We start from the raw sequence: 24,234 nt of genomic DNA, 5'->3' as shown, positions 1-24,234 counted from the left end.
TGTTTAAAGAGGTATGCTCTGAATCACACAATATGACAAGCGATGTGATTGCTTTATGAGCCGAGGAGAGCATAATTTATATTAATTGAAAATGATAAGATATAGGAGTGTATAAAAGCATTGAGATACAGTTGCTCTGGATAACTTTTATTTATATTAATTATTTAATTGTGTGAGATTCAGAAGTGAGTATGTGTACTGTTCTCACAAAAATATTATAGCTTAACATTTATTAAACATTTTGGGAGGATGCTGATTTCTAGGAAAATAACTTATGTGGTAATATGCAGTTCTTCCGATGGCTTTGAAAATGTATTTCACTCTCAACTTTTAAATGAACATACTTTGTTACTATGAAATAACTAAGAATAATGGTTTTAATATAGTTAAATAATTTAAAAATAATAGTTCTGATATTTATTAAAGAGGAAAAGAGTTCCAGTGTGTGCAACAGAAGCAGTATTTGCATTAAGCATTTCTCCTTGCATTAAGTAATGAATAAAATTGTATAGAGCACATCGCAAAAATAAAGTGGTACGTGAGTGCAAGTTAAGTATTGCCGTTGTATTTTGAGTATATGATCGGCCCTCTTTGGCATTACTTGTGAAAAAAACACTCAACATTTTATTGTGCCTGTGTTAAATGTGGACAGTAGCATTGTTTGCACTACAGCTATCTTGAAAGCTTGAATGCGGTTGTTTTCACATCTTTACCTTTTTAAACACATTTTTCTCTTTAGGGCTTAGATGTGATCATTGCGATTTTGGATTTAAATTTCTCCAAAGTGTTAATGACGATGGCTGTGAGCCCTGCCAGTGTAACCTCCACGGCTCAGTGAACAAACTCTGCAATCCTCTTTCTGGGCAGTGTGAGTGCAAACAAGAAGTCAAAGGACTCCAGTGTGATACCTGCAGAGAACACTTTTATGGACTGGACACCACCGGTTGTAAGGCCTGTGACTGCAACGTAGCTGGGTCCCGGTCTGGGACCGTCTGTGATGCTCGGACAGGACAGTGCATCTGTAATCCCAATGTTGGAGGGAGACGATGCAGTGAATGTTTGGAGGGATACTTCTACCTACAGCGAAACAACTCCTTCCTCTGTCTGCCTTGTAACTGTGATAGGACTGGGACAGTAAATGACTCTCTGCTGTGTGACAAATCAACAGGACAGTGTCTCTGCAAATTAGGAGTAACAGGTCTTCGCTGTGATCAGTGTGAGCCTCACAGGTATCATCTGACGGTTGGCAATTCTCAAGGCTGCCAGATGTGTGAGTGTGACCCCTGGGGGACGTTACCTGGGACCATTTGTGACCCAGTCAGTGGCCAGTGCCTATGTTTGCCGCGTCGTCGAGGAAGAAGGTGTAATCAGTGTCAACCAGGTAAGAGAGAAATGTGTTATATTTTCAGTACACGAAGGTTTTCTTTTTATCCCGTATCAGGTGATTCCTCTTTGCTTCTCTGTCAGGACTTCTAAAAAATTAATCTCCAACACCTTTGTTGCATTTATATCATTATCTAATGAGATGTAACTAGTTTATTTAAGATTATATGGCATATTTGTGTTGCTGTATTTGAGAGTGACCCTTTAGATGAATGCCAGCCAATCAGACATTTCATAACTGAGACTTATTTAATTTCTCAACTTGAAGTAAATCCCTTTTTAACAACTGAAAAAAAAAATAAGAAAAGCAAGAATACATTTTATATTCTAGAGAAAGAGAAACTTGAGTTGGTCATCCACACAGTGCCAAATATTCAGATGATGAACTGATTTTCTGAATAAAAGCTGACCAAGTGTTTTTACTAAATGAGCTATATGTTCTGGCATCAAATAGAAACATCTAAAATAATTTTTAAATGCCATTCAATTAATAAAATAGGCTACTGTTTAGTCCTACTGCACCCATCTTTCCAGGTTTCCCAGTTGGAAGAAAGATGGACCCTGTCCATAACTTTCTCCTTGACTTTATATGATTTAACTAAAGCAATATACTTCCTTTATAATACATTCATCGTGATGTTATGATAAATATAAATATCGGTTGTTTAACAGCTGTACTAATTGTTGTCCTGTCTAGCAAAATCAGCTCTGAGTTATCTGAACCTGTGAAAATGAGGGTGATGCAAATTCGAAAGGGTGATTTGCCTGCCAGGGAAGGGTAGGACTAAAGTCTTGTTTTGCATAACAAGGAATTCAGCTTAGTAGAATTGAACCAAACCTCTCCCTTGGCATTGGTCAGTGTGACAAGTAAATCCAGAGAGACAGAAAAGAAATGATGGATAGTTAATTCTCTTTGAGATAAAATATCAGAAAAAAAATTGAACTAGCTTCAACATAAATGGAGGCTATATTATCAGTGAATGTCCCATAAAACCTTATATGGAGCAGCACAGTCAGGACTCAGGAACTAGAAAACTCTCATTGGTATATATTCATTCATTCATTCCCACCCTCCGTCTCTTTCTGCAGAAGGGCATTCTGCTTCTCTCTTCCTCTCTGCGTGGTTATATAGCCACCCCTGTCTCCTGAGTTTGCTTACAGTTCTAGTTGCAGCTATACAGAGAGACATTAGCTGCTTCTTGGTTACAATTCCAAGAGTGAGATTCTAATTGACTCAGTTTTGTCGGGCTGGCCATGTCTGAGCCAATTCACTGTGGCCAGTGGTGTCAGGATCACATAACATAAGCATGGCTTCTCGGGACCACTCCTTCAGGTGGTAAGTATCCCAGAAAACAGGAAGATCATTGAGTGTTGACAGCTGCAACGTACTGCGTTCTTTCAGCTTCAGATTTATCCTTCCAAATTTGCAATCCATTACTATTTTTTATATCCTAAGATGACTTTTTTTTCACTATTTATTAATATCTCTAATTTTGGAAAGTAAGTAGTCAGTTTCCTGCACAAATAACCATGATGTATATAACCTACTTTGTAAATAAACCAGCAAAAATTAATAGAGCAAATGTTATATGCTTTTGAGTCGTTACATGGTTAAAATTTATTGAGTGTTTCATTCTGACCTAGAATATAGCTATGCCACGGAACTAGAGACCAGTGGGCTCAAATCAGAACAGGAGGACCAGAGGTGGAAAAAAGAAACTGATATATTGCTTGGATAGGGTTCTATTGGAGAGTTTTGATTCCTAGAAATATCTAAGAGATTCCTAGAAAACTAAGCAGAGGCAGATTTTTCAAGAAAGGAAATATAATCAAGCATATTATAGGGTATAACTGTGAAATAGATTTATGTAGTCATAATAAGATAATCTCTGAAAAGTGATTTAACCAACTAAGGGGATTATTGAGGAGGAGGTAGAAAGAGCTAAATATTCATTTTCTATAGTAGAAAGGCAGTAGTCTAAATTTTAAGAGTTGAGATGTAACAATACATGCATGTTATTCAGAAATCGAGAAATGAAAGCCAGAAGAAACATCTATAGGAGTTGAAGGTGATTGCTCTAGGCAGGGAAGTTCCTGGGAGAAGGATGAAGCAGCAGGCTGCCACTTTACATTCTGAGTCTTTAAGTTCTATTTGATTTTAAAAACTATCTGCATGTAAATTTTGATAGAAATAAAAATTTAAAAATTATTGGAAAAATCATACTCAATTCTCATGGTCTCCTGACCCCTTTCTCTTGGGGACTTATGTGGTAGAGTGTTGTTTTTTTAGGAGGATAATTTCTTAGTAGCTATTTGCCTAAGTACAGATGACACAAAACTCCTCTCCAAAGGTGTATGGCAAACTGTCCTCTCTTTTAAGGAGGATATAGAATGGGGACCATCACTGTTAATGAAAATAATTATCATATTTAAAGTTACCGTGTATTTTATTTACTAGTGCAGTTGTCTTATTTCCTTTGAGTTTTGATATCTTGACAGTAAGGATTATATTATGCAGCTTACATAGCCACAATATTGATGTAATTCCTTGTATATTGCATGCAGTCAGTAAGTGGTTTGTTTAATTGAAATGAGAAATAATCAGGAGTTTTAACAGAGACATCTGTATTAGGTAGGGTTCTCCAGAGAAAAAGAACCAATAGGAGATGTCTGTGTGTATATACATACATATATACATATATATAGGTGTATTTTTTTTCCACTGAATATACTAGTCCATGGGAGGATCTGAACTCCTGACCCTCCTGTTCTGATTTAAGCCTGTTGATCTATAGTTCTGTCACATGCTGTATCCTAGGTCTTACCTTTGCAGCTGTACTGAAGATTTCCTTCACATATCCTGTGGTGGATCCCCTGTTTCCTGAGTCCTATGTGTTCTTTTTTCTTGATTTATTTGTGTATTTGGTAGAGCAAATGCTCCAGTAGCTTCTGAAAAGGAGTACAGGGAGGAAAGTGATTTTTTTTTTAGAATTTTGAACACCTGAAATTATCTTTATTCCATACTCATAGCTGTTTGAAATTGTACCATTATATAGAATCCTTTTCACTCAATAAATTTATTTCACCATTATCTTCTAGCAGTACCAACTAGATTCTTGTTTCTTTCTTTTTTTTTACATTCCAGAAGCTTTACCATTTCTATATCCCTCATGTCAGAAAATTTCTGATGAGATGCTTTTTTGATAAATACTTTCGCTGGTAATTCAGTGGGGCATTTTGTCTGTAGATTAATGTTCTTATGTTTTGGGAAAATCTATAAAACACCTTCATAGCAACATCTAGACCAGTGTTTGACTGAACAATTGGACATCAAATCTAGCCAAGTTGACCCATAAAATTAACCATCACAGGTACCCTTTCATATAATCCCCCTGTTCACTGTAGCACTTCATCCCTGTACCTGTTGAGTACAGACCCCCTCTGGCATAACTTCTAAAGAGAAAACTCATTTTCTTTTCCCAAAATGTGAGAGGGAAAACTTTCTGTTTGGGGAAAGTCACACCTGCCTTCAGAAATCTCTGAAGCCTTCAGTTTCACTTTTTTCCCAGAGTTATGAAAACCTGCGTCAATTAGCTTATTGTTGGCCTGTCCCCCTGCAAGTGCTTGGCTTTTACTTGTAGACATCTGTCCTGAGTGGCAATTTCCTCTTCTGTTCTTTTTTTTTTTTTTTTTTTTTTAATGTTTTGGACTTAGAAGGGAAAAATTGTCCAATCAACCAAGCTTAACTGAAAATGTTACCCTAGTATTTTCTGGGTTTAATCTTTTCAGATCAAATCCTTGCGGTCAACCTTGAGTTTTCCCATAATTCTTGTCTCTTCTATCAAAATCAATCTTGTTGGTTTCACATATATCCAGGATTTGACCACTTCTCACCCGCCTCACTTACCATCTTGGTCCAAGCCGTGGTCACGTTTCTCCTGGACTTTCCCAATAGCTGCCTGAACTCCCTGTTTCTCCTCTTTATCCTTCTCCAACATGCAGGCAAAGTGATGTGTTCAGACTTCGGTCAGATCATATCACCGTACCCTGCACTGGCTCTCCATCATTGTAAGGAAACAGCAAAGTTGATGGACTCTAATGGCCCCCATGATCTGTAATGCCCATGACCTCCATGACTTCATTTCCAGACATAGGTTGTTCCTCTCCAGCCTACAAGTCTCATTGCTTTTCTCAGGTTGTTCAGTGCTCTATACCAGGGCATGGAGCACATCACCATAGTGGGGGGTCCATATATATTTCCTGAACTAGTGAATGACTTACACTGAAGAATATCTCAATGCCCTTCTCCTCTTTTTAGGCATGGGCATAGTGCAAGCCTGTGAGTGTTTCTTTAGCTACACATAGGGAGGATATGGCATTCTACCTTGCAGGGAGGAAAGACACTAGTGGCCTAAGGACCTGATGCATCTTTTGGACAGCACAAGGTATTCTGTACACATATGCATAGCCTATGGAAAAGTCAAAGTGTGTTTGTGGACCTCTTTTTTTTTTCTTCTTTTTTTTTCTGTTCTGCATTGTTCTAGCTTCAGAAACTACTTTGAATTTTGTTTTCTGGGTTTTTATCATCTCTGCCCTTGAAACTTAGATTGAAAAAAAGAAACCTTCATCCTGAAGTATCTTTATTATAAACGGATGCTTCACGGTAGCCAGCCTGGCAATGGGCACATTAAAAGGCACTGCTGCAATCGGAAGCTTTCTTTCTACTTCTTTAAACCCATCTGAGAGAACTAGATTATATCCTACAGGGGAGAACACCACACCGATGTGTGCGAGCATCGAGCCGCGGAGGGAGCAGTATGGACAGTGGTGGCGAATGAACGAGCACAAGGACTCCAGACTGCCTTTTTCATCTGTGATTGTAAATATCACTGACCATCCTAGACTAGTACACATGGACTCTTGTCCTACTTTCGTAAAAAGCATTATTAAGGAAGGTGCATATAATGAAACCTCATGTATTATTAACTTAACCTTACTAGGATTGTACAAGGAATAGGCTTAATTCAACGAAAATTTATAGGCAATTTGTTAAAGCAGCAGTGCACATTAGAAGGTACATTAGAGCCACATTGGTTTTAATATGCCATTCAATAACTCGAAAAGAGGTTAAGAATGCTGCTTAACCTCCATTAAGTATTTTAAAAATGCTTTAATTTAAAATTATTTGGACTGTGTGTACATATATGGATGGACACATACCTACACTCATAAATAGAGCACGGAATATGTTTTCCCGGTTCGTTTTTTCAGGACTGGATGACCTCATAACGTTTGGCAGCAGGCAGTTAATCAGAGGCCGGGTGGAGAAAGGCAGGGAACGGTGTCAAGGCGTCCCCAGCCAGTGACCCACCCTTGTCCTTGAGAACTAGAGGCAGAGAGGGTTTATTGAGGATCCTGCAGCTTTGGAATAAAATAAAGGCTAATTTATAATGAAAACAGCTTCACATGACATGTTTCGCGCTAATAGGACAATTCCTCATGCTTCCCTCTGGTATTTACTTTGGGTTTGCTTTTATAACTCATACAGACCATTAGAAAATAGAGTATCTTGTTTCATTAAGAAGTGTATCATAGTTGTCAAGAAATGAGCTCATCAACCAGCATTGCATGCAAGACCCTGCCAATGGAATTGGAATTAGATGGCTGATACTCCATTAAAAATCAGTGCATCAAAATTGAGATCCGATTATGACACATGCCCCAGTGTTCGGTGAAACGGCATTTCCAGATTAGCCTGTTTTTCACAGAAAGACCACAGAGTAAGAGCCTTTTCCTTAATAAACCACCAGGAAAGAATCTTGTCATAGGAAATATGGATCACAATCCTACTCACATCTGGGGGGGGAAATAAAAAAGGATATTGACAGGTCATTATCTAAATTTTAGGAAAATCCCACTTGCATTGAAAACTGCCTAGTAAAAATTACAATGATGATAATATTTACCAAGTGTATACTGTATGCCAGACCCTGGAATAGTGTTTTATCTAAAAAAATTCCATTTAATATGCACATTATTTCTATGGTGGAAGGACCAGTATTATTTCCTTAGGGGAAATGCAGTCTCATTAAGTGGAAGAGCCGTTTACAAATCCAAGTCCATCCGACCCCAGAATCTGCACTCTGAAAGAGTGAAACTCTTATTCTGAATCCCTCTTTATTTGTTATAAACATTCACTTAACAAATATTTGAGGGTGGGTTGAAATAGAGACTCTTACAAGTGTCTGTAACCTCCCCCCAGTGCTCAAACTCATCTCAACTCATGTTTCTCGCTACTGCTTCAGGTCCTGGGATATTTCATTTGTTGTGCTGAATCTGAATAATAGTTACAAAATAAAAATAAACAGAGCTGTGAGCAGCTACAGTGATCAAGTAATGGAGAGCCGACCGAGAGGGCTAGAAGTGGGCTTACTCCACGGACAAAGTTAGAGAAGTGTTTGAGATGTTTGCCATGGCATAGGACAGAGACTTTAGAGCATGCATCTGAAAAATATTGAGACTGAGAAAAGTGAGGGCAAAGAAAAAGTTTTGCTGTGGATTATGAATATACATGTGTATCTGTGCACTGTAATCTCTAAGACATGATCAGAGCGCTGCTTCTTTATATTCATTGTTGTTATTGGATTTGATTCTTAGAGAATATACTTATGAAGGCTTCTCACGGATACTCAAATAGGAAAACCAGGTTTTTTATAAAACAAAGTCCGATAGAATAATTTCCCTTATATAAGCATCTTATTCTATCCTTCATTCTACGAACTGGAGACATATTTTTGGAGTGATATTTTCTTTCTGAAGCCCTGTTCCATCCGTTGATCTGGCAAGGATTACATTTTGAATTTATCGTGCTTATCCATATACATTTCCTACTAATCCTCCCTGATACCCTACCTCTTCCAACCACTCTCATGACTCACAGATTTATGTTTACCATTTTCTCTTCAGTATTAGAGATATCATCTGATAATTGTAAAGAGTAACAGATATCCTCCCATCCGTCTACTCATCCGTCCTTTCACCCATCTATCCATTTCCTTCATATATCCATTTTTTTCAATTAACGTCTATTGAATAAATTACTGTACACCAGAGCCTGTGCTGCTGTAAGATATACAACCAGAAATATATGAAGGCATTACAGTTTAGTAGGGGAAACTGACTCATGTGCAGATTATAACATATTTGTGATAAGTGCAATATTAGAAATGCATAAGATAGAGAAGTAGTAAAATCAAGGGACTGATTAATTCTTGAAGGCTGGGAGACATAAAGAACCTAGTAGTGTTTCCTGAGCTGGGTTTTAAAAGCAAATAGGATTCGGCAAGGTATTCAAACAGGGGAAGCAGTCCAGGAAGAAGCAATAGGAGGAGGAGGGCATTTAAAATACATCTAAACTAGTCGAAAATGAGTTTTTCAAATGTTTAAAGAGAAATGATAGCTTGAGATGAATAATCATATTTATTTAGCATTTGTTAACATTTGGTCAAATCTATGAATAATAATTTTAGCATGATTTTTATGCAAAACCATCAAATGGAGGAAAATTGTTATTTTAATTTGAAAATTAGCATCATCTCCTACACTTCATTTTGAAAAGATTGACTTGCAAAACCATTTCTCAAATAGTCTTTTGTTGCCTGGGGTAGGTGAGCCACAAATTCCTCCCTAGACTTTTCTCTTAACGTGGTGTCCATTCTCTGGTTGAAGATGAGAATTGTTTCTTCTAAATGGCTCATAATTAGTGCTTAGCCTCAGCTCTGCCCTCCTTTTCTGAATAAGGCCTAGAGGTTAAACTTGTTTTCTCTCTCCCATTTCCAGACCTTAGCAAAGCCTAGTTGTTCACGGTCCTCAGGAGGGACATTGCTAGGAAATGGGCTCTTCTTTTATGTCCAGGGCAGGTGCTCTGCTGTGCAAATAGCCACTACAGGAGAGGATACCAGCTGCCTGGCTAATAACTTTGAACTCTAAGGATGCTGTAAGCCTTCTCCTGGATAAAGCAATACTCTTTTATGATATGGGTGACTTTTTGCGTTAGCTGTATAACACATTGTTTCCCACATGAGACTTGTCTGGTCTGGGACTGGAGTTAGAAAGAAAACTGGAGAAAAGAAGAAACTTTAGTGGGCTGATTTGGGGGTGTGAGCTCTCAGCCCTGCATAATGGAAGGTAATACCTTTGTCCTAATGACCGTGCTTTAAACTGTGGTACAAAATCACCCATGGAAAGAAATCTCCAAAAGACCAGTTAAAATGATGCAGACACGTACTTGGGGAAGATGAAGTGGACCTAATGGAGGGAGATCAGAAATCTATTGAGTTTAAAAAGAAAAAAAAAAGAAAGAAATTAAGGTCAGTTATCTTTAAGCTACACTCAGGAGCTGAAGTTTAAGTGGGAGGGAAGTTCTAACTACAGAACTACTTCTGTAGTTAGGAGTCATAAAAGGAGAGGTAATGGTCTAGAATAAGGCACATTCAGGTAAGGCAGGAAGTAATCATTGAGCAGGAAAGTACCTGAGTCATCCTAATCAGAACTGCTTAAAAATAGGACAGCTGAAATACTGGTGGGATTAACCTTTATAATCATGCTGCTGAGAGGAGGAGGGGAATTAACCCTAAGACAAACTCCTATGTAGTCTTTTCCTTGAAGCCCTAACCTCCAGGCTGCAGCCTCCCTGGCTGCTTTAATACCTTTCTTGTTCTTCTCTGCTGATACCTCTGATTTTTCTGTGCCCTTCCTTAGCCTCCAAAACTTGGGCAACCCAATCTTCTGCACCAAAATCTACACTCCTGGTCTTTACAGATTCATCTAACAAATCATGTTTTTGTAAAAATCCTTCCTAGCTGTCCTAGGTTTCTCTGTGGCTTGAACCTATTGCAAAAAGTCCAAATTAATTCTACTTCTAAGTATCTGTGCTAATGGGGAATTTATCCAAATTGGAGAGCTGTTAGTACATGAATGATGCCATCGTCATGAACCTTAAGGACCTAGGTACCTTCACACAAGGGAAAATACATAGAATCCCAGCCACAATGGCCTTGAGTCTAAAATAGAAGCCTCCTACGTTTGTGATTTTGATCACATGGTGAGTCAGATAGGAAACTATGTACTAACTGTCAGGGCCATACTCTATTTCTGGCAACACATATAAAGCAAATTGCTGTTGGTGAATGCAAAGAAGCAAAGGGCAGAATCTCGTTGCAAATTACTATCAAAAATGATAGTCTTATTTCTCTCCAATTGAATGGCACAGATTTTGAGCTGCTTTCTTTTCTATTTTACTCCTCCTGAAACTTTTTAAGAGAGAATATGCAGGGCCTAGGAGAAGAATAACAAATTAATTGTTGATAGCTGTAAAAGAATGGCTTGTTCTCAACTAAAGCCTCAAATGAATTTTACAGTGTTCCAATTACTTTTGGTTTTTCCCCTAAAGAATAGATACGACAGAGTGCGTCCCTGTGTGCTCACGCTTTTTCTCTCTTTCATATCACTGATATTTTATAAATGTAAGTTAGTGATCCTGACAACTGTACCACTTATTTTCATTTGCCAGAGCTTCATTCATCGTTTCAAGAAAATTCCTTGTAACATTATGCACACACTTGTGTGTGTATATATGTGAATATGCGTATGTATGTGTATATATACGTACATGCACAAACACACATATCACACAACACCCAGAACCATTTCTCCCTCATATGACTGCTTCATCATCCAAATGTCCAATGAGTTTCTAATTTTATAACTGTTGATTTCCACCTTCTGGGTCCAAGAAATTTTAAGTCACTGGAAGATATTTTTGAATCATATTTTATTTCCCTTCTTTTTCTATAAGAAAAAATACAGATTTTATAATTAATCTAAATTCTGTTTTTGTTTTTTTAAATATAGTACTTGTTGGGATCAATGCCTACCTCATAATTTGGTGCAGTTTTGTGAATTCCAGTGTTCGAGTGCCTCCTTTGTGGCAAGCACTGTATTGGATGCTGGGTAGACAATGATGAATTAGTCAGATGAGGTTCCTGCCTTTAGGGTGGTTACAGTCTGGTGGAAGTGAGATTAATTGTAATTTTCCTCAGCACTCTATAGGAAATAGAATGCTGTGAAACTAACAGGCATACCTGAACTAGCCCAGAATAGGTTACTGGAGGAAGAGTCACAAGACCTGATATGCATAGAGTGAGCTAAGCAGAAAAGGTGGGTCCAAATCATTTCAGCAGACAGAACTGCCCATGAAAAGCATTTAGGCATCAAGAACAGAATGAAGTATGACTGGGGCAGATGGGATGAGCTGTAAAATGAAGCTAGGGAGATAGGCAGGACCTTACTGGAGGGTTGGAAGCTGTGCTAGGATTTATTTTTTTCCTAAAGGGAATAGGAAGTTATGAAGTAATTTTAAACAGAGGAATGAGGTGTTCAATATACACTCTGAAAAAGATGGTTCCAGCTACACTATGAAGAATAGATTGGAGGAGGACAAGAGGGATGCTAGGGGGTGAGACAGCCTCTGTGGTTGAGATGCCTGGGTTTGAATCTGCTATTTGTCAACTCTATCATTTTAGGAAAGTTTGTTAACCTTCCTAACTTTCAGTTGTCTAATTTATGTAATAGACATAATAATGCCTGAATTATTAACATTGCTAACAGTGAGAACTAAATGAGACAGTGAATATAAAGCTTTTATCATAGCCTCTGGTACATAGTGTTAACTATAGAAAACTTGGTAGTGACTTTAACCAGGGAGGTGGCAGTGGGGATGGAGAGTAGAAGATTTAAAATTCTTAGAAGGCAGTATTCATAGGACTTGGTAATTTGCTATATGTAGGGGCACAGGGAAGTGAAGGACTCAAGAGTTGCCAGTTTTAGCAAAATATAGGATGCTCAATTAAATTGGAATTTCAAATGATAATTTTTTAATACGAGCAAATATCACATGGGACATAATTTTACTAAAATAATCATTGGTTATCAGAAATTCAAATTTAACTGGGCATCCTGTATTTTATCAGGCTATCCTACCAAAGATGTCTCAGAGTTCCAGCTGAAGCAACTGAAGCACTAGATGGTGGTGCTATTTGCTGAAACAGATGATTAGAGGAGGGACCAGTCTTTAGTGGAAAGATTATGAAATAGGTTTTACATGCACTGAATCGTAGGTGCCAGGAAGACACCCAGTTACAACGTCAGTTATTTACTCAGCTGTTCTTTGGCCATAATTGACATACTGATAAAGAACGGCTACAGCCACGTTTGTACAGGGACTTACATAGTGCCGTGTTAGAGCGTTCTGTTTTTCAATGTAATCAAAATGTTATTTTTTAAAGAAAAGACTGGGTAGAAAGTATAATAAAAACTTTTCATTGCTTCATTTCCAGGTTTTTATATTTCTCCAGGCAATGCCACTGGCTGCCTGCCATGTTCATGCCACAAGACTGGTGCAGTTAATCACATCTGTAATAGCTGGACTGGTCAGTGTGTTTGCCAAGATGATTCCATTGCCGGGCAAAGTTGTGACCATTGTAAAGACCTTTACTTTGGATTTGATCCTCTAGCTGGAAGGTAAGTGTTTATAAGAATTAATAATTAAATGTTTTTACTAAATTATATTTGTAATTACTTTTTTTTTTTAACTAACAGTGATTTTTTGGCAGTATCTTCTGTAAAAAGGAGTATTTTCTGTCCCCCTTAGTCTGTGGATATATTCTTATATGCATTGATGTCTGCATTTATTAAACATAATAGTAATCTTTGCATATCTCCTAGAGTTCCAATGTATGGGTTGCCGTACGTTGATAAATGTGTCCAGTATTAGGGCCTGGGAATATTTAATAAGATAAAATCCTTTTTCTGTAAAGAACTCAAAATTTGGTTGTGGAGAAAGACAGGTAAAGAAATATCCATAAAAGTAAATACACAAGCACATACACAGGCTAAGATAGGTATCATATGTGTGTATATACTTGGTTCTACATGGACCCTGAATTTATTACTGCATTCATTTATGTTCCTTTTGCCTTTCTAATTTAGGTTTAAAGACTGGCAGATGAGAAACATATCTTTGAATTCAGTGATAAGATTTTTTTTTCCCCAGTGTGTAAAGTACCTTCTGAAAGTAAATTAACCACTTTTCAAAGTTACACTGTCTTTAATGTTCTACTTCTTACTTCCTGTGTATCTGTGGGCATTTGCTTTCATGCAGATGTGTCCATTGCTGTACTTTTGAAGGTGTGCTGGAATGCCAATTCCATGTGTGTTTTCTTGGTCTGGTCAGGTAATAAATCTGTCTAGGATTGGGACTGTATCCATGAATTCTTTGACGTTCCTATCCCCAAGAAACTAGTGTTGTGTCTGCACACACCAACCAAATCTGTCTCTCACTATGTGTCTGTGAGTGTTTATAAATATAAAGGCTAAGTGCTCAAGGGTTTGAGATGATTTTTTCAACTCATCGTCACCCTGCTGCCTGCCTTTTGGCTGTTACACTCTTCATTAACAGCTTGATTAGAGTGTGGACAGTGTGACGGGGTAAATTATTGAAAAAGAACTCAAGCTAGTTCATTTGGCTTTCTACTAAAATTCAATTTGATTAAAAAACTTTAATATAATATTTAAAATATTTATTAAAACAACTTTATGTTCTTATTACATATCTTATATTTCAAATCCATGCTGCTCCACTTCTGTTACCATTGGAATATCATCTTGGTTAGTCTGAGAGCATTACCACTCTTCTGTACACATATGAAATTACTCTGAATGAGTATAGAAAACACATGGTACAGTAGATGTTAAATAAAAAGTATTACCAGGATCTTGATAGTAAAATCAGGGCCAGTTAGTGCACCTACCACCCCCTCTACATACTTTTTGTTGAAAGACCATCTCACAAATTTCCCAGTTGGAACACCGGGGTTGGTTTGTTTCACTACTGGCAGCCTCTGTCTTTAGATTTCCTATCTCTTCCATAGTCTTTCTGACGACACTTAATTACCAAGAGAAAAATATCTTCCCCACTCAGCTGTCCTTGGAATACTCATGCCTATCTATGACATTTTGTGCCAGCAGTCACTTACCCATTTCCCCTCTACTGAGCTCCCTTATTATTCTTGCCAGTGTTGTCACCAAAACCCCTACTTAATGACCAAAAGATGTCTAATTGTCTTGGCTTTTTCACTTCACTTGCTTTAAGTGAAACCTGATTCCCTTCATTACATGGCTTCCCCTCCCCTTCAGTGTTTGTAAACTCAGGCTGATCTTCACCCCATTCTGTTTCTCCCTCATTTATCTACCCACCCCAGTCTAATCCAGGACCAAGAATTGCTTACGAGTAGTGTTCTATCACCTATCACCCTGCAGTTGGACTGGCTAACGTGGGAATCAGACTCCCTGGGTTAAAAGCTGGCTTGAAATGTTAACCTGAATTGATGAGGAATAAATAGGAAGAGCCAGAAATGTAGGTATAAAATACATCCTCATCATCACCACCACCACCACCACCACCACAACAACAAATACATTATTAGAAGGTGCCAAGGTTAAAATTAGGAAAGCAGAACTCAGTAAAATAACAGGGATGAGTGCGGGCTGTAGTCTAGGAGATAGAGCCAAAGTTTGAAAAGCTGGCAGCTTCTATAGCATAAAAAATCCAGAATAAGTGTGAGTTCAAAGCAAAAAGACTTATGACAAGTGTCATATAAATACAATTGTATATCTTTACATATTAGGTGACTGATAATTATATTGAGTCAAGTAAGGAAGTACACACACACGCCATATTTTCTTTATCCATTTATCCATTTACGGGCATTTATGTTGTTTCCCTATCTTGGCTATTGTGAATAATGCTGTAGTGAACATAGGGGTGCGGATATGTCTTCACGATCCTGATTTTATTTCCTTTGGATATATACCCAGAAGTGGGATTGCGGAATCATATGATAGTCCTATTTTTAGTTTCTTAAGGAACTTTCATACTGTTTTCCATAGTGACTGTACCAACTTACATTCCCACCAGTAGTGTACAGGGCTTCCCTTTTCTCCACATCCTCACCAACACCTAGCTTTTTGATAATAGCCATTGTAACAGGTGTGAGGTGATATCTCATTGTGGTTTGATTTGCATTTCCCTGATGATTAATGATGTTGAGCACCTTTTAATGTACCTGTTGGCCATTTGCATGTCTTCTTTGGAGAAATGTCTATAAATATCCTTTGCTCATTTTTTTAAATTAGGGTTTTTTTTTTGCTATTGAGTTGTATGAGTTTCTTATATATTTTGGATATTAACCCCCTATCAGATAGATGGTTTGCAAATATTTTCTCCCATTCTGTAGTCTGTCTGTTTTCACTCTGTTGGTTACTTCGTTTGCTGTGCAAAAGCTTTTTAGTTCATCTCTTTTTGCTTTTTTGCCTGAGCTTTGGTGTCATAACCACAAAATCATTGCCCAGACCAATGTCAAGAAGCTTTTTCCCTGTGTTTTCTTCTAGTAGTTTTAGACGCTGATATTAACTTTAAGTTTTTAATCCATTTTGAGTTGATTTTTGTATATGATGATTTAGGGTCCAATTTCATTCTTCTGCATGTGAATGTTTAGTTTTGCCAGCACCATTTATTGAAGAGACCATCCTTTCCTCGTTGTGTGTTCCTGATACGCTTTTTGAAGATCAGTTGACTGATATGCATGGATTTGTTTCTGGGCTCTCTATTCTGTTCCATTCGTCTGTGTGTCTGTTTTTAATGCCAGTACCATACTGTTTTGGTTACAATAGCTTTGTAATATATTTTAAAACCAGGAAATCTGATGCCTCCAGTTTGGTTCTTCTTGTTGAACCCATGCTTTGCAACTTAAAATAGCTGTAGGACTTTCTGTTACCTAAGAAAGACCAGAAACGCCATACAGTTGACTCACTTTATATCCAGGTGGCAGACAGGGGAATTAGCCCCATATGATATATTTAAAGGATCAGTGAAAGATGAAAGTAAAATTAATTTATCATTGCTTTTTATGACTAATGGTTTTCCAGTGTGCTAATTATTTTATTGTTTGCATTTTTCTTAAAATCATCTTTTCCTTTGGTTCCCAAGATTCTGCTTCTCTGATTTGTTTTCTATTTCTTTTGATGATTAGCCCTCTTTAATCTGGCCCTTCAACTTACATATCAACGTCTATGATTTCAACCTCTACATGCCTGTAAATGACTTTCAAATATATTATCACATCTTCAGATCTCCATCATGGGCTCTAGGCCTATGGCTAGTTGTCTCTCTGAGTTTTAAATTTGCATGCCTCTCATGCATCCCATTCTTAATATAACCAACACAGAAAAAATTCTCATTTGCATTACTTTCCTCACCTCTGCCAAAAATTAAAAAAATAAAAGTCTCATGCCGTCATCATCTTAGTGAAAGGGATATAAATCTTAAAATAACTATTCAAGTCTGCACCACCCACGTGCGACTCAGGATGCTCTCAGATTGGGCAGGGTTGGCTCTTGATACTAGCATACGCTGCTGCTGGAAAGAGCTATTGAAAGCAAGAGCCACCACGTGTAATGCAGCTTCTCTGAAATAAATAAAGCCTTCCTTAACCACAAAGACCCAAAGAAATCAGCAGGATTTGTCCCTTGTTAAATCAGTCATCTGGAATGCCCTTGTCTAGAGTTGACCCTTCTATTCCACTGATGAATTCTACTGTCGCATTTCACTTTGACATCGATGATAGAGAAGAAATCCTCTAGCACAGAAGGTCATAGAGAAAGATGTTTCAAAATGTGACAATGAGAATTGCTTGAATGTATACTTTTGCTCATCACTGAGAAGAGATAAAAATGGATTTTATTCTTTTTATGTTTTCCATTCCTTTCCTGAATGATATTGAAATCTATTTGTTGACTTCTGGTTGTTCTTGTGTATATATACTAACACTGACTATTTTGAAAATGTGTGCAAAGATGGCTACAACATATGGGATTCCATCTAGTATAAGGAATTTTTGTTTTCTGAAGGAAAAAATCCACTCATAGTCTAAATGTATACAGACATGCAGTTAGGAAAATAACTATTTGTGCCCAGATGTTAAAATTTTAAAAAAAGAAAGAAAATCATCTAAAATCATTTGACTGTACCTTGTAGGTACTTATAAGTATAAATTTATTTCGTTAATTTCCAGAATTCTACAAAGAATATAAGTATTTTATTTTTAAGCAAGGAGAAGATACAAGTATCATTGTATCTCTTCATTGATTTTGAAAATAAATTGACTTTCTCATCTGCTTTCTCCATTTATATATTCAGGGGATTTTACTTAACCCCTCCGTGAAGTTCACACATATCCCTTACCCTACTCCATCTTCTCTTTATTGTGCACAGCTGTGTTTGCTATATTTTTCTCTTGGCTTATTTTATATACTTTTTTTAATACTCCCAAGGGCAAAATAAGTAACATAAAATAGGACCTGACCCTAAACTACAGCAGCAGTGACAAAAAATGCCCCAAACACAACAGTAACAAAATCATTTGCCTGTTTTCATCTAAGTAGTCCATTCTTCAAAAGCTCCCTATCACAAAAAAGGGCATGTGTTTTTAAAAAGCTGATCTAAGTGCAAAAATCACTCCATTTACCTTGGACACATAAGGCAAACGTGATTTAATCAGTATTGAAAACAATGAAGCAAAAATAAGTCTGCCCACTGAAAAAATCAATAAAGCAAAAAAAAGTGAATAAAAATATATCATATTTGTCTAAACCAAAAACAATGAGACAAAAATGGGCCACATTCAGTTTGTCTCAGTGGGTAGTTGAGACCCATATTTGACACAGTGCACTCCCTAGCACTGTTCGCAAGTTGACCTGTAACTACGAGTCCTCTTTCTCTCAGCCCACAAGACGGTTCCAGTTCATCTGGGGCACCACCGTTTTCTCACATACCATCCAAACCTCACAATCCCCTAAAGATTTTTTCCATAATGACTTCTTTTCTTTCCATTCATTAGTGGTATATTGTCTTTTTTTAGCCTTAAGGAGCTAGAAGTATCACTATGTGTCTTCTACTGACCAGCTGACACACAATGAACTATGATTTCCCTCAGATAGTAGGGAATTGGGATCTAGGCTGGCCAGGGAATCAAAAGGCTCAGACTTCTAAAACATAAAGTAAAATTCTTCTGTGACCAGATTACTTTTGGTTTTACTGCACAAGTTCTCCATTTCACCACTAAGTTAAATATTTGGTCTGGCCATCTTTTGACATGTATATTTCCAAGGGATCTCAATCGGTCTCTTTTTCTGAGAACCAGATCAATGACTTCAAAGGGAAGCAGATAACTTTCTTGTCCTTTGGTGGTATCACAGTGGAATGCTGGGGAACGTTCCTCACAGATTCATTCTCCTCTATGACTCTTTGTTAGACAGCTAGTTCTTATCTAGGGTGATGGGGTTAAAGGGCCACATGCCTCTCATCAGCTAGCCACCTAGCCAGGGCTCACTCATGAGGGAGTGGATGAGTTCCCAAAGAGAGCAGAAAGGTGCTCGGACACTTGAGACCTATGCTTGGAACTGCCACAAAGTTACTTTTGCCTTAGTCTGTCAACCAAAGCAAGTCACAGGCCAGCACATATTCAGAGGTGGAGAAATAGACTCTACTTTTTGATGGAAGGAATTGCACAGTTAGTTGCAAAGGACCTGCGTAAACAGAGAGGTGAAGAGTTGTGGTCATTTTTGCAATCTACCGTGACCACTAGATGATATATTCTCCTTTAATACAGATTCTGTATGGCTCTCTAAGAAATCTCAGTTTTTATAAACTAGTAGCATTTATTCAATGTGATATAATAGGAATAACAGTGTTGGCATCAAGGTGTTTAGGTTCCAATTATGGCTGTTCTACTAGACCAGGCCTATTCGTGTCCTATTCCTGCTATGATAATTATTTACTACAAACTTAGCAGCATAAAACAACATGAATTTATTATCTTATAGTTATGGAAGCCAGAAGTCCTAAGTTAGTTTCATTGGGCTAAAGTCAAGGTGTCAGCAGGCCTATGTTTATCTTGGACAGCAGGAGAAGACCCACTTCCTTGCTTTCCCCAGTTCCAGACACCACCCCCATTCCTTAGCTCATGGCTCCTTTCTTCACCTTCAAAGCCAGCACAGTAGTGTTTTCTGTCTTCTCTGATCTCTGCTTATGTTCTTACATCTTCTCTCTCTGACTCTCACCTTCTTGTCTGTCTCCTATCAGGACTCTTGTGATTACATTAGATACTCAGATAATACAGGGTAATCTCTTTATCTCAAATCTGCAAAGTTCCTTTGCCAAGTAAGGTAGCACAAGTTCTGGAGATTGGAACTTTGACATTGTTGGGGGGGTAATAGTTCAACCTACTACACCAGGGTTCAGCAAACTGTGGCCTGTGGACCAGACCTGGCCTGCCACCTATCTATGGAAATAAAATTTTATTGGAGCGCAATCTTCACATACTGTCTATGGCTGCTTGCACACTACTACAGCAGAGTTGAGTTGCCCCAGAGGTCATTTGGCCACAAAGCCTAAAATATTTAGTAGTCTGGTCCTTTTAGATAAAGATTGCTGAGTCTGTAACCAAGAGTCAGTGACCCCTGAGCAAGTTACGTAATCCCACCAAGCACTGTAGAATCATAACTCTATCGATTGGGAAAGGAGCTTAAAAGTAACTTTGGTTAAACTGTACCCTATACATTTTTCTACATAAATCACCTTTAAGGATAACTGATCGTTCAGCTTCTGCTGAAAACATGGGACTGAAAAGAGCTTATTGTCTCTGAAACAACTCATCTTTATTTCAAACAACTCTAATCTTATTCTTCATATTAAGCAAAAATTTCATTCCTGTGACTTTCTTGACCGATCTTACTTCGACCTCTGGGATCACAGAGTTAGTGTACTTGCTCCTCCCTGAGAGCACTTGAAGAATTTGACTCTGCGTTCGGACCTCAGAGTTACCATGTTCATATAATGAGGAGGTTAAGGAAAGGAACCCTAGAGCTTCTAGACATAAACGTGTGTTATTGTTAATATAGTGAGTCTTCTGGGATTTCTTTTCCTTTTAAATGTCTGGTCTTTGTGACTAGCATGTTGGACGTGGCCTACATTCCCTGTGATTAGGCGGAGTGCCAACAAAGGAGAAAGTGGCAGAGGCCCAAATACAGGACTGTGCTTAGCAAGGTCTTCTTCAGATGACAGGAATGTCCCCACCCTGGACTCGGATGGCACTGTTGTCTGGATGCAAGGGAGTCACTGCCCAGGTCCAGTTCTTACGAGTCCCTTTACTTGTAGGAAGGCTTCACTAGGGCGGGTGGGCTGAACACTGCAGACTCCTCCCTCCTTGATGAGACAGCACCACTCACTTCCTCTCCATTAAGCCACGTGATACGGCTTTCAGCTCACACACAGAGGATCTCCAAACCCCAAATCCCTCTCTTATAATTCTGGACGTCGGTTCTAAGAGAATCTGGTGCTACTAGTTGGCTGTGAAGAAAGGGAAACTGGGAAGCTCAGTGAGACCACACGTCCACTGAAGAGATGGAATAGAATCTTAACCAGGGGAAAACCAGACTCCTCTGGAGGGCACTCATGGGATCCTGCACAGGACTGAACCAAGAACTCTTCTGGCCTTAGGGAGTCAGAATAGAAGGCCAGCCCTTAAAGAGTGGCCCCTTCCTTGGGGAGAGGTTAGCCAGGGGGACAGCTATGCCAATCAGAAAGGGCTCAAAAGAGTTAAATTGTTATTAAAGCTATGTGTCACGTTTAGATTTATCTGTGGTGCCCTAAGTCTAAAGCTTTTCTAGTGCTTTATTCATTCATTTATTCAACAATATTTATCGAACACTTACTGGTTGCTGGTCTTTGTGCTAGGGACTGATGGAAGAAAACTCTTTGTCTAATTTCTCCAATTTGCCTTGAAGCCTCTTTCTCTTCTGTTCTTAATGATTATTAATAATCCTTGACTAAAGTCCTTCAGCAATTGGAGGTCTCTTCCTTCTTCGTTCTTTATGTTAAATGATGACCCCGTCATCCACCCATCAGCAAATTAGAAAACCGGGAGTAACCCCACGCCCTTATTTCCTTCTTCACGTCTCTTTTCAATTTGTCCACCCCATCCTACTGATTCACACACTAAACATTTCGTAAATCTATCCTGCTCCTTCCCACTGTCACCACTGCACCTAATCTAGCATTATCTTACCTCTGCTTACCTGTCCACTTTTATCTGTCACCACCTTCTCGTTTGGAATTTATATCCAAAATTTTTGAATTGCTTAAAATTTCCCACCCTCTTCTGCTGTGTCTTATCTGTCTCTTTTCTCCCCTCCCTGGTTGGCTTGTCTTATTCCTATTCATCTTTTTTTTTTTTTTGGCGGTACGCGGGCCTCTCACTGTTGTGGCCTCTTCCGTTGCGGAGCACAGGCTCCGGACGCGCAGGCTCAGCGGCCATGGCTCACGGGCCCAGCCGCTCCGCGGCATGTGGGATCCTCCCGGACTGGGGCACGAACCCGCGTCCCCTGCATCGGCAGGCGGACTCTCAACCACTGCGCCACCAGGGAAGCCCTCCTATTCATCTTTTAGTATGCAGTCCAAACATCCTCTTCCAGGATCCCTTCTTACTACTCCTTTCCCTGCCCCGATCCTTTTCCACCAGAGTAGGCAGTTGGTCCTTTTCTGTGTTCCCAAAGAGTCTGTACACATCTTTATTAATTCTCTCTCCATTTTTTCATTTCTCACTAGACTGAGGGCTCCTTGAAGACAGGGACAATTCTGTCTTGTTCATCTTTATGTGCTCGGTGCCTAGTCCAGTCCTGGGACATAATTAGCCCTCAGTGAATATTATCTATGTCGGTCAATATCTTTAACTCAATTTGATGTTACCTATGAGTTGAGGCTCCAGACAGAAGAGAGGTGTCCAAAGAGAAACGTCAGTAAAGTTATCTATATCCTGGACCGTATCCGTGGGCCTCCTATTGTGGTAGCTCTTCCTCACGTGATGAAGTTTCTGACAATGAGATGCCCTATTGAAACTCATTCCCTTCATTCATAGTGATGTTTCCGCAATAGTAATAAGTAGGATAACTCTTTCTCTTACTGTTTGCACAACTGGAAGAAGCTCTCTGGAAAGGAAAATATATGAGATTTGTGATTTAAGAGACAGAAGCTAATTACCTTCTTTCCCATTCTATCCAGTAAACACTAAGTTATGTAAGGGCCCAAACAGAACTGTAATGGTAACCATAATGAACTGATCAATAAACATCACAAATTGTTTATCTATATAAATCTTGACAGATTACTCTTTATGAAATCCATTTAGCAAGTGAGGTTTTCCCATAAGGATGAAAAATGAAGATTTTAAACAGATTGCGGGAGAAGCCCTAGCTGTACCAGGAGAATCAGTGTAATAAAGGTTTCTTTATATTAATGTTACAAAAACCATTTATCCTCACAAAATCAATATCACAATTCATCTTAGTTTGGTGTTTCTCTTTCTAAGCTTAAAATGTCTTTTCCTTCATTATGTATAATTTTGTTTTAATAAATGTGAAATGTATTTCATTTAGGAGATGCTCTTGAGGAAGGATAACTTATAAAATGACATCAAACTTGTAGCTTATCTGCTAAAGAGTCTTGGAAATGTTTAAAATTATATTTGAATGGCTGAGAAATTTACAGGAATCATTTTACTTAAACTTTAATTACAAAATTATCCCCAGCGTCCTTTAGGCTAGAAACAAACTATAATATTCAGAAAAGTCTCCTATGAACTTCATCCAGGTAAAAATCTCTCTTACTAACGTCAAGCCATTATAAGAAGTCAGAGAAGTTGCATATAACAATGGCTGGGATAAAAAGACTATGAAATCAGGAAGAGTCACATTTAGTTACTCAAAACACTGCATGCTTTCCTAAGAACTGGTTTATTCCGTTTGGATTTGGAACTTAATATCCCATGTATATTGACAGAGCTGACTTGGAGTTAAGCATGTAACAGTTAACGTGAAGAAAACAGATCTCCATCAAAGAAAGGAATTCTGTTATACACTGGAAACTATCACTCTGAATGTACTGTATGTAAAAGAAATGTGATTGTGTCATGAGCGAATGGTAATACAAGCTGCAATGCTTGACACACACCTATTCGTGAGTGGTGCGGTGATATATATATATGCATTGAGAGAAGCTTGTCTCTTATTGCTTCTGCTTACCAGCATTACATTAAAAGCCGACAGTATACTCTAAGTAATAGCATATAATGAAGTTAGGAGCAAATTAAGTATTTTGGTGCTTCTGTAATTCCATTTTAATTTCCATGCATAATTTTCTTCAGATCTAATCCTTAAACACCTAAACAAAATACCTATTTGAGATGGAGTTCTGCTGCAGTGTCTATACATAAAGGATACAGTATAGTTGTTTGGAGGGAAACATGTCCTTTTATCATGACATAAAAAGGGCAAACTACAGTATAGTGGGTTTCAGGACAAACTGTACTTTATTTATTCCCAAGGTGATATTAGTCCATAAAACAAATTTGCAGCTTATTTAGTAGCCTTAGCTTTTATCGGCTTTTTAAAGGGTCTTGAATGATTACCCAGGAGATCACACCATAAAAGTCGCAGTGAGATGAAGTAACTCTATCCATCCAGCATCTTTATTAGAAAATATAGGGGAAGCCATACTTCTGTTTTAAATGTACCCTATGGAAGGTCTCTGTTTAAAGGTGGTAGTCTTCTTACGTGTGCTGTTTTGCTTCTCTGAGGCTTCATGGTGCCCAAATTGCTTATCCTAATCTGTGACATTGA

The 24,234-nt window shown here is 38.3% G+C and overlaps 1 protein-coding gene across 1 annotated transcript in view; it reads left to right on the top strand.

Annotated features, from left to right (window-relative positions):
• Nucleotides 1-24,234, top strand: part of USH2A (usherin) — a 773,776-nt gene that overhangs the window by 155,648 nt on the left and 593,894 nt on the right. The window contains exons 12-13 of the mRNA XM_060289919.1: nucleotides 740-1,381; nucleotides 12,780-12,963. Of these exons, the coding sequence (XP_060145902.1) occupies nucleotides 740-1,381; nucleotides 12,780-12,963 (826 nt within the window). The remainder of the gene's footprint in view (nucleotides 1-739; nucleotides 1,382-12,779; nucleotides 12,964-24,234) is intronic.

This window comes from Globicephala melas, chromosome 1 (assembly GCF_963455315.2).
Source record: "Globicephala melas chromosome 1, mGloMel1.2, whole genome shotgun sequence".
NCBI lineage: Eukaryota > Metazoa > Chordata > Mammalia > Artiodactyla > Delphinidae > Globicephala > Globicephala melas.
This window is presented reverse-complemented; position numbering and strand designations above follow the sequence as displayed.